The sequence below is a fragment of the Notamacropus eugenii genome, chromosome 2 (assembly GCF_028372415.1).
Source record: "Notamacropus eugenii isolate mMacEug1 chromosome 2, mMacEug1.pri_v2, whole genome shotgun sequence".
Classification (NCBI taxonomy): domain Eukaryota; kingdom Metazoa; phylum Chordata; class Mammalia; order Diprotodontia; family Macropodidae; genus Notamacropus; species Notamacropus eugenii.
The window spans coordinates 71702388-71713343 of record NC_092873.1 but is presented as its reverse complement, the minus strand read 5'-3'; the positions used below and the strand labels follow the sequence as shown (position 1 = coordinate 71713343).

Genomic DNA, 10956 nt, shown 5'->3' with positions numbered 1-10956 from the left:
GTAATATCAGTACTAAACATATATGCACCAAAGATACAGTATCCACATTCTTAAGGGAAGAGTTAAATGAGTTACAGGAGGAAATAGACAGTAAAACAAAATCTGTTGAGTCTTTTTTCAGGCCTTATCCTTCCTGAACACTAATCCCATGGATCACACTCTCTCTTTCAGGATACTCTCTCCTCTCTGGGTTTTCTTGACACCACTGGCCAAATTTAGCATTTCAATTTTTCATTCTGTGTTAGTGATTAGAAGGGAGACATAGTAAGTACTTCTCCCAGGGTATCCCTCCTTCTCATCCCTTAATTTTTTTTTATATCTTTTTATTTTGTGAGAAGTACAGAACATGCTACAAACACATAGTCTTAACCTCCTAATAAAGATGAACATTCTGTCACAAAAAGGAATGTTAAAATTATTTTTACATGAAATTGGAAAAAAAGAAGAAGAAAATTTTAAAAAAGAAACTGCCTATTCTGTATGTGATTTATATTTGTTCCCTGGTACCTTTTTTCTCCCTCCATTTTTCCCCTTGCTAGGAAAATATTGTACCAGAGCCAAAAATAGAATTGTCCATAGAGTAGCCAAAGTAGTATCTTTGACAATAGGGTTTAGAGGATTGTCTCCATTGTCTATTGAAATGTCAAACTTCCTGAACTTCAGTAAACCTTGAATGAAGGTAAAAGACAAAGATGAGCACAGGGGAAGGCTTGGGAATGGTGTTGTCCCCTGCAGTGCTAATGTGTTTTGACTTCTTGGTTATCATAATGGATTTGGCTTTCTGGTATCTGAATACATGTTTTTCTTCTGCCTTCTATATGGAGAATATATTATAAACTTTGCAATTCAGAACTATGTCAGCATATTCACACTCACTGTGGGTGCTGTGATTATTGCCTTGGCAATACAGTATGATAGATTTTAAAAAGTAAAACCGTTTAAGAACAGCTAAAAAGAGTAATTATCTCATACAAATGAGGTGGGAAAGGAAGAACCAACACAAAGGAATGAGATGGAGGAGGAAGGCTGTTAGTTCTGGAAACCTACTTTCATTAGCAATGGGTTCAAGAGGGAACAGTACATATATATCTAGAAGAGTATAAAAGTCTTCTAAATTCAGAAAGGAATAAAACACTAAGGAGATAGGGAGGGGGGAATAGATTAAGGGAGGGATCTTTAGAGGGGAGGGGAAGATAATAGATTAAAGGAGGATATAGAAAGGTGTTTAGATAAATTGGAATAGGAGGATAAGGGAGACATCCTTGGAGGGAAGGTAGGTTAAGTAATAGGACAGCAAGATAGTGGGTAGAAGTAAAGTAGAGGAGCCAGGAGGGATATGGAATAAGAGCTATGCACAAACATAAAGTAAAGATCAGGAATAGAATTTATTAGGGAAAAAGGAGCAGGAGTGGTAATTACGATCTCAGACAAAGTTAAGTTTTAAATAGATTTAATCAAAAGAGAAAAATAGGAAAACTACACTATGAGTCAGTGATATTTATCAATATTGTTTAGGACTATGTAAAACAGCTAGACAGTTTAAGGTAGGAATATTGCTGTGGTGTAGGAAATGATGAGTTGATGGACTTGTAAATATATGGAAAGACTTGGACTTATGAAGGAAGAAGATATCCATCTGCAGAGAAACAGAGGATAATTAAGTATAGTACAGTCTTACATAGATATGTATGAATGTATATGCCTATGATTATTGATTTCTAAGTACATGTATGTGCAAGTATATGTACATATGCATATATGCATACATGTGTGTATATAATGTGTATATATGCATTTATGTGTATAGACACATACACATATATACACACATACACATGTATGTATGTATGTATCCATGCTTAATATTAGCCTTTGATGTGGGGTGGGGAGGAAGGGAGAAAAAAGAGCAAAATAAAAAGTGCTCAGCAGGGAACAAAAGATAACTTACAAGAAAGCAAAGAAAAGATGGACATCTCTCAACACAATGTGTAATATTTATTATACAGGTTTTCTTAAAATGGAAATTTATTGCTGTAACTTTTGAATTCTCTCTCACATTCTTCTGTGCACATGGGAATGCTTTTTTTTTCTTTTCTCATTTTGTATTTAAGTTTAAAATAAAAATGTTTACAAACAAAAAAAAGATGACCCTAGAGACCCATTATTTATGACCTAGCTTCCTTCTATAGACATCCAGACTTTGAAATTACTTTATCTTCAATGGTTCGTGAGTTTCTAAGGTCTTTATTCATTGTTTACAAAAAAAAAAAAAAGATTCCCCAAGGATTTGAAAAATGACTTCTGCCTTACCAACTTCTGAATTATTTCAACCACTAGAACCATTTTGGGAGAGAATATAGATCAGATAACATTCTACTTAATGACAACAAAGTCAATATAAGTAAAGCAAAACTATGCTGCATATTAATAAACCCCTTCCACTATCTGACTGTACAGGTAGGTTAGATTTCACTCCTCTACCCTAAGATTCTGTAGTATCCTTATGGGAATTGGTAGGAGGGGAGTCTAGGCTCTCTGCCAATGGCTCTAGCATCTATCCATGGTGTTTCTTCAATTGTAAAAAATGAACATCTTCTGTACCCCAGTTCCATTTAGCCTCTAAAAGTTTAGCTTTTACATAGAAATACTTACTTCAAAAGTATACAAAGTTACTTCCCCTAACCCATGGGAGACATAATCCCCCTACCTAGGGGCCCTAACAATGAGAGCAATGTGACAAGTTTGATTCATAGCAGGGCTTCATGACTCGAAATAATTTGGGGATTTTCTTACGGTTGAAATCATCCAGAGAGTAACCACAAAGGATTGTTGCTATGCCAAGCTCAGGGCACAGCTTGCTCGCTGGGCCTCAGTTCTGTAAAACAAGGTGTCTCCTAATTAATTTCTTGACACCATAGAGCATTGTCCCAGCAAGTCCAAAAATCCCTTTAAGACATGAATCTTAGGTACCTTGGCTTATCAGAGCTTTCATGATGAGCTGACTGGCTGTATCTACTTGTAATCTTGGCTGCAGGGTTACCCATGGCACCTGAAACTCAGGAGGACAAAGAGCAACACAGAAAAGAAACAAATAGCAAATCAAAACAACTCTGCGGTACCACATCACACCTATCAGACTGGCAAACATGACAGAACAGGAAGATGATAAATGCTGGAGAGGATGTGGGAGAGTTGGAACACTAATACACTGTTGGTGGAGCTGTGAGCTGATCCAACCATTCTAGAGAGCAATTTGGAACTATGCCCAAAGGGCTACAAAAATGTGCATACCCTTTGACCCAGCAAAATCACTTCTAGGACTGTATACCAAAGAGATCATAAAAATGGGAAAGGGTCCCACATGTACAAAAATATTTATAGCAGCACTCTTTGTGGTAGTCAAAAACTGGAAATCAAGGGGATGCCCATCAATTGGGGAATGGCTGAATAAATTATGGTATAGGAATGTAATGGAATACTATTGTGCTATAAGAAATGATGAACAGAGACTTCAGAGAGGGCTGGCAAGACTTACATGATCTGATGCTGTGTGAAAAGAGCAGAACCAGGAGAACTTTGTACACAGCAACAACCACAGTGTGTGAGAGCTTTTTCTGGTAGACTTGGAACTTCACTGCAATGCAAGGACTTAAAAAAAAATTTCCAATGGTCTTCTAAAGCAAAATGCCTTCCACATCCAGAGAAAGAGCTATGTAACTCAATTGCAGAATGTAGCAGATCAGTTTGTATGTGTGTGTGTGTGTGTGTATTGCGTTTTGGTTTGTTAGATGATTTCTCCCACTTATTTTAATTCTTCAACACAGCATAACTATAGTGAAAATGTATTGAATAGGAATGTATGTGTAGAACCTATACAAAATTGTACGCTATCTCAGAGAGGGAGGGGGAGAAAGGGGGAAGGGAGGGGAAAATAATAATCTAAGTTACATGGTAGTTATTATAGAACACCGAAAATAAATAAAATTATTTAATAAAAAAAAGAAAAGAAACAAATATCTTCAGGCCTATTTCTCAGAGATGGGGTAAAAGGGAGCAGGGGAAGGACAGATTCCAGAGTTCCAAGTTCAAGGAGAAAAGACTTCAAGCAGCCAGAAAAAAACAATTTGAGTATTGTGGAAATACAATCAGGATAACACAAGATCTGGCAGCTTCTACATTAAGGGATTGAAGGGCTTGGAATATCATATTCCAGAAGTCAAAGGAACTAGGACTAAAACCAAGAATCACCTACCTAGCAAAACTGAGTGTAATACTTCAGGGGAAAAAATGGTAATTCAATGAAATAGAGAACTTTCAAGCATTCTTGATGAAAAGACCAGAGCTGAATAGAAAATCTGACTTTCAAACACAAGAATCAAGAGGAGCATGAAAAGGTAAACAGGAAAGAGAAATCACAAGGGACTTACTAAAATTGAACTGTTTACATTCCTACATGGAAAGATAATATTTGTAATTCTTGAGACCTTTCTCAGTATTTGGGTAGTTGGAGGGATTTTATATATATATAAATATATATATATATATATTTAAAAAAATATTTTATATATATATATATTCTTCTCTCATCCCTTAATTTAATCTTTTTATATCTAAAAAGATTAAATTAAGGGATGAGAGAGGAATATATTGGGAGGACAAAGGAAGAAATGGAATGGGGCAAATTATCACTCATAAAAGAAGCAAGAAAAAGCTTTTTCAATGGAGGGGAAAAGGGGTGAGGTAAGAGGGAAAAAGTGAAGCTTACTCTCATCACATTTGGTTTAAGGAGGGAATAGCATGCACACTCAATTTGGTATGAAAATCCATCTTACACTATAGGAAAGTAGAGGAGAAGGGAATAAGTGGTGTGTGGGTGGGATGACAGAAGGAAGGACCAATGGGAGGAGAGAGTAATTAGAAGTAAACACTTTGGGGAGGGACAAGGGCAAAAGAGAGAATAGAATAAGTGGGGGGCAGGATAGGATGGAGGGAAATAACAGTTTGTCTTTCACAACACAACTATTATGGAAGTCTTGCATAACTACACATGTATAACCTATATTGAATTGCTTGCCTTCTCAGTGGGGTGGGTGGGGAGGGAGGAAGGGAGAGAAGTTGGAACTCAAAGTTTTAAAAATGAATGTTAAAAATTGTTTTTACATGCAACTGGGAAATAAGAAATACAGGTAATGGGGTATAGAAATCTATCATGCCCTGCATGAAAATAGAGGAGAAGTGGATAAGAGAAGTGAGGAGTGTGTGATAGAAGGGAGAGCAGATTGGGGGAAGGGGCAATGAGAATGCATTGTGTCTTGGGGTGGGGAGTAGGGAGAGACAGGGAGAAAATTTGAAACTCAAAATTTTATAGAAATGAATGCTGAAAACTAAAAATAAATAAGTAAATTTATTTAAAAAAATAAAGGAACACATTTAGAAATAGGACCAGTTGCACCTAGCTGTAGCGATAGGGAACAGGAATAGTTTGGCTTATGATAAGCAAGTATCCCATCTAAAGAGATCTATACTGCCATACTGTACTCTTTGGCTGCCACATCTCATCTTGCTTTCCTTTCTCCAAGGCTTGGGATGGAAACATGCATCTTGGACTTCTCTTCAAACTGCCACGCCAGCCTCACTGGACACTCCTCTCAGTCTTCTCTTTTTTGGCCAACAAAATGAAGCAAAGTTACCAACCACAGGGTTCTGAAAGGAATGAATCATTCATGGCTATAATGTTCTTTTTTATTTTTATATATTTTATTTCCTTGAAGCTCCACCTCTAGATCTGAATGTCCAGGATCCCTTCCTATGTATGTCTTCTTTTCCAGAAATTCCTGGAATTTCGCTGTGCCCAATATCCAAATTTTGTCCTTTTGTACGCTCCTCTTGGACACAGCGGATATTATGCTTGACCTGAGTGTGGAAGACTCACCTTTCCGAGTTCAAATCCAGCCTCAGACACCTTTGTAACATTGGGCAAGTCACTCACCTCTGTGTGCCTCAGTTTCCTCATCTGCAAAATGAACTGGAGAAGAAAATGACCAACTAAGTGCTGACTTTGGCTCAATGGCCGGGGAGGTAGAGTGAACATGATTTCTTCATACTCCTACAAAAGGAGAAAACTGGCTGCCCTGTTATCTTTGACTCCTGAAACTGAGTAATCCCTTCTTTCCCTCCCCGGCATCATGTGGGGAAAAGAGGGGCGCTGGAACAGGACCCCGAAGACTCCAATTCTAGACCTAGGCTTGTTACTAAGTGGCAGTACGACCCTAGGCAAATCATTAAATCTCTCCTCGTCTCCGTTTTATCATTTGGCAGGTGATAGATAAGTAGGGGAGGCTGGGGGGTTTCTGGCCCCCTATTAGATGGAGAAGAAGGCGGCCTAAGCCCTCTGTGCAGCACGTGGCGGGGATATATTTTTTTAAAATGCTAACGCCGCCCAATAGAGCAGGACTTTTCAGGCACAGACTAGGAATGACGTAAGGAGAAGGGAGGGCACTAAAAATAGGTCTGACTCAGAGGCTGAAGCTTCCTAGAAATAACGGCATGCCGGGTACCCAATCCGGCTCCGCCCCCTTCCGCCACGCCCCCGGGCGCCAGGCCCCGCCCACAGGGCGCTGTCTCTTTTGTCTCTCGGGGCGTTCCGTAGCGGGACTGAGGCTGACCTCTGACGCGGAAGTGAATGCTCGGGAGGTGTCACTGCCTGGCCGGGCGAGCACTAGAAGCCGCTGATCCGTGTCTCTGCTTTACGGTGAGCTGGCCGCGGAGAGGGGCGAGAGAGGCGGCTGTGGGGAGGGGGCGGGCGGAGGAGGCGGAGAGGATTGGGCCGGGGCTGGGAGAGTCAGCGCCCGCCGTCTGGTCTCCTCCCTCACCCATGACCAGGCAGGGATGCTTCTTGTAGCATCTTTGAGGTCTGGGGAGGAGCGTGTGCAGAGCTACGCCCGGACGTTTAAAAAAATTAATTTTAATCATTTTCATGAATTCATTTTTAATTCCAGAGTGCTGACAGCTTTTCCAGGTTTCCCAGGCCACCGCCCTACCTTAGCCCCGATGGCTTTGAATGAGTTCAATGGAGATGGTGCTGAGCAGGAAGAAGCGGTGAACATGGACTCGGATGTGATTGCCATTACCAATGTATTGGAGACTTTCAGCGAGAGCCAGGAGACCAAAGGGCTCATCGATAACCTCAAGTATGTGTATGGCGATCTGACAACTCGTGAGGTTACCATTGAGAAGTTCATAGGTGAGTGTCTTTTAGGGTTCTTCTCTGTGTAGCGTCTAATGTGGCTCTAATTAGAATCCTAAATGTTTAAGCTTCTTAGAAGGACCCTTAGGGATCCTGTGGACCAGTCCCTTCATTTTATAGATGACTGAAAAACGGAAAGGACTTGCCCATTATCTCATAGTAAGTGGCAGAGAGGGGATTTGAACCTGCGCCTAAAAGTCTTCTTTTCCCGGAAGCTGAGATGCGCTTTGCAGCTAAAGGAAAGGGGAGAGGGGTATGCGCAGTGAAGGTACTAGTGTTTTGTGTATTTTTCTATTCCGTTTGACTCAGTAAAATGTTTATTAAGTGTTTATTTACATACCTACCTTTACTAAGTTGGAGGCATCTTGCTAGGTGCTGGGAATATAAAGACAAAAATGAAATAGTTTTTTTTTAAAGAAAATTTATTTATTTTGAGTTCAGAATTTTATTCCCTTCCTCCCATCCCTCCTCCCCAAGACAGTTTGCAATCTGATGTCAGCCTTACATATACATTCATGTTAAATATACTTTTATATTGGTCATGTTGTAAAGAAGAATTAGAGCCAATAAAATGAAGCTCAAGAAAGAAGAAAGAAAACAAAACAGAGGGAGAGAAAATAGTATGTATGCTTCAATCTGTGTCCAGACCCTGTAGTTCTTTCTCTGGATGTGGATAGCATTTTCTATCATGAATGAGTCTTAGCCGTTAGAAGTCTTTCCAGGTTTTTCTGAAGCCTACCTACTCATCATTTCTTATAGAATAATAGTATTCCATTACATTCATATTCCACAACTTGTTCAGCCATTCCCCAATTGATGGGTGTTCCCTCAATTTTCAGTTCTTGGCCACCACAAAAAGAGCTGCTATAAATATTTTTGTACATGTTGGTCCTTTTCCCATTTTTATGATCTCTTTGGGGATGCTGCCCTAGAAGTGGTGTTGCTAGGTTAAAGGGTATGCACATTTTTATAGTCCTTTGGACGTAGTTCCAAATTGTTCTCCAGAATGGTTGGATCAGTTCACAACTCCACTAACAGTACGTTAGTGTTCCAATTTTCCCACATCTTTTCCGGCATTTATAATTTTCTTATTTTGTCATGTTAGCCAATCTGACAGGTGTGATGTGGTACCTAAGAATTGTTTTGATTTGCATTTCTCTAATCAATAGTGATTTAGAGCAAAAATTGAAATAGTTCTTAAAAGGAGCTTTTACTTTGTTAGAAGGCTACAACTCAGACCCAAAGAAGCATACGGTATGTTCAAAGGGAGCATATATTAACAATCGGGGAGCTCCAGACAAACTTCATGGAGGAAATGACATCTGAGCCTTGGAGGAAGATTAGTATTCTGAGAGTGAGTAGGGAGAGCATCTCAGGCATTGGGGAAATCCGTGAGCGAAAGGATGGAGTCTGTAGGCAGGAGAAGGAATGTCTAATTTGAGGAATCCTTAGAATTTCCGTTTGGCTGGAACATTAGAGTGTTTGAGAGGGAGGAATGTGCAGTGAGGCTGGAAAGATAGGTTACACTGTTTATGGAAGTATTTACAAACTTCTTAGCATTCATTTTTATATTAGATGAAGCCACTAAATGTTTTTGAGCTGGTGGCATTGTACCTATACCTACTATGGTGGTAGTGGTATAGAGCGTTATTCTCAAATTCAGGTAGAAACAGATCCCAGCTGTTTGCATATTGCAACATATAAACAGCTTATAAAACCACTAATTAACATTATTTATATTGTATTGTATTTTTTATTTGTTATGTTAAGCCAACCACCCCCTTTAAAAAAAAATTTACTCTGCACCACCCTGGAAATCTGTTTTCTTCTTCCCTCTAACTTTTTTCCTTTGAAATTTGAGTCATTTCAAAAAAACATAAAATATTTAAAAAAAAAATGACTTCTTAAATTTAGTAATTTATTGTAAATTTCTGGGTTTGTTTCTCTGCATTGAAATTTTGGTGACACAATATTGAGTCATATAACTATATAATATTGTATTGTAAACAAGTCATTTCGTGCACATATTCCTGCTGATGCTTGCTGGACTTCCTGACGATGCAGTTAGAACACACTGGCCTGCCAGCAATTGCTTGTGAAGACCTGTCAGTGGACTTGACTGCTGATGGGCTATAACTTGCATTTTGTGTGTTCATTTGAAACGTAATGTAATCACTAAAACGTAATTTTCTTCTCTTCTTTCCTTATGCTTCCACTGCCCCCGTATTTTTTATTCGTTATATATTTATCTTATTCTTATTTATTTATCGTCAGCTAGCTTGAAGGCTGTACGGGTTCTGAGTCACAATATACTCCTTTTTCTGACTTTGAGAGTTCAGTTTTGATCCTGCTTTGGAGTCAGACCAATAGGACTGTTGTAAATAGGGGGCTGTTTGTGAATCCCACTTGGCACAGGAGAGACAGCTCTGCAACCCTTTTCTGAATGTGGAGGCTGAGATAGTGCAGTAGTGCTCTATCACAGTTTTAAGGCCAAGATCTAGGCCTGTGATCTCTAATACTAGTATGGCCCTGTTTTGAACTTAGCATCTGAGTCTGCAATCATGACCTGCTTTTGTTCCATAGTTTTTGCCCTAGATCCTTGCCTGTATGTGTAATTTGTGATCTTAGACTGAAAAGATGACCTAGTATGGATTTTCCTCATATTTCAAGATTACTACTTAGTCGAGGGATGTTTTTAAATCTTTATTACAGTAGATGTAAATGGAGTTGCAAAAATATTTTATACTAGTTGGATATTTTCTTGAATTTGCTTATCTCTTCAACTATAGTTCTTAAATTGGTCCAGATCTGGACCCTGCCTCCCCTTTTGTACTTTTAGATAGGGTAATTGGCCCTGCTTGGTTTCAGTTTGTATGACCTGGGTTTCTGCATTGATCTCCATTTTGGGTTTATGCCCCTCTACATGTTTGATGTTCAGAGCAATGGATGTCAGGGCCTCTGTGGCATCTTAAGACAGAGTGCTAGAGACCTAGGATAGCCTGTGTATTGCCAGGAGCTTCCTTTTCTTTCCTTCTCCTCAGGTCGCATCTCCTAGGTTCCTTCTCCCCTATGTCTGCCTTCATTCACCCCATCTCACGTGATGAAGTGACACTAATCTTTGCCAAGGCAAACCTCTGTGTGCCAGATTATTACTATTCTGTCCCATATTCGCAGCAGCTTATATGATCTCTCCCTGTCAACTGGCTATTTCTCTACTGTCTACAAACATGCTCATGTCTCTCCCATCTTCAAAAAAACTCTCACTTTATCCATCCATCTCTGCTGGCTATCATCCCATATCTCTTCATACTTTTATGGCTAAATAGGTGGCTAAATAGACTTTTGTATGGAAAACCAGTAATTCTCATATTATCTTAGAACATTTCTTTTAGCTCTTATGCTTTTTTGTTTATTGAGGTTTCAAGTCAATTTCCAGTTATGATGTTAAGAAATTTCATTTTGTTGTTCTGTTCATCTCTACATTTTTTGCTCCAGATGGGCCTTTCTGTTTCTCCTAGATTTCATGGTTTTATTAGAATACTCTAAGTTGAATACTCTATGTTGTAGAGAGTGATGTTCATTTTTATTTTTTTGAATGCTTTTATGTACATTTAAAGAAATAGATTCCAGATCTTTATTTTCCTTATTGAACCTTTTCAACAACTAGGAAGTTGTTCTGGGGCTTCTACTTCTGTATTGTTATCTCTTTC

General features: G+C 39.0%; 1 protein-coding gene across 1 annotated transcript in view; it reads left to right on the top strand.

The window, feature by feature from the left end:
* Window positions 1–6626: 6626 nt before the first annotated feature.
* TBCD (tubulin folding cofactor D) overlaps window positions 6627–10956 on the top strand; it is a 414951-nt gene continuing 410621 nt past the window's right edge. The window contains exons 1-2 of the mRNA XM_072640887.1: window positions 6627–6751; window positions 6999–7243. Of these exons, the coding sequence (XP_072496988.1) occupies window positions 7051–7243 (193 nt within the window). The 5' untranslated portion in view covers window positions 6627–6751; window positions 6999–7050. The remainder of the gene's footprint in view (window positions 6752–6998; window positions 7244–10956) is intronic.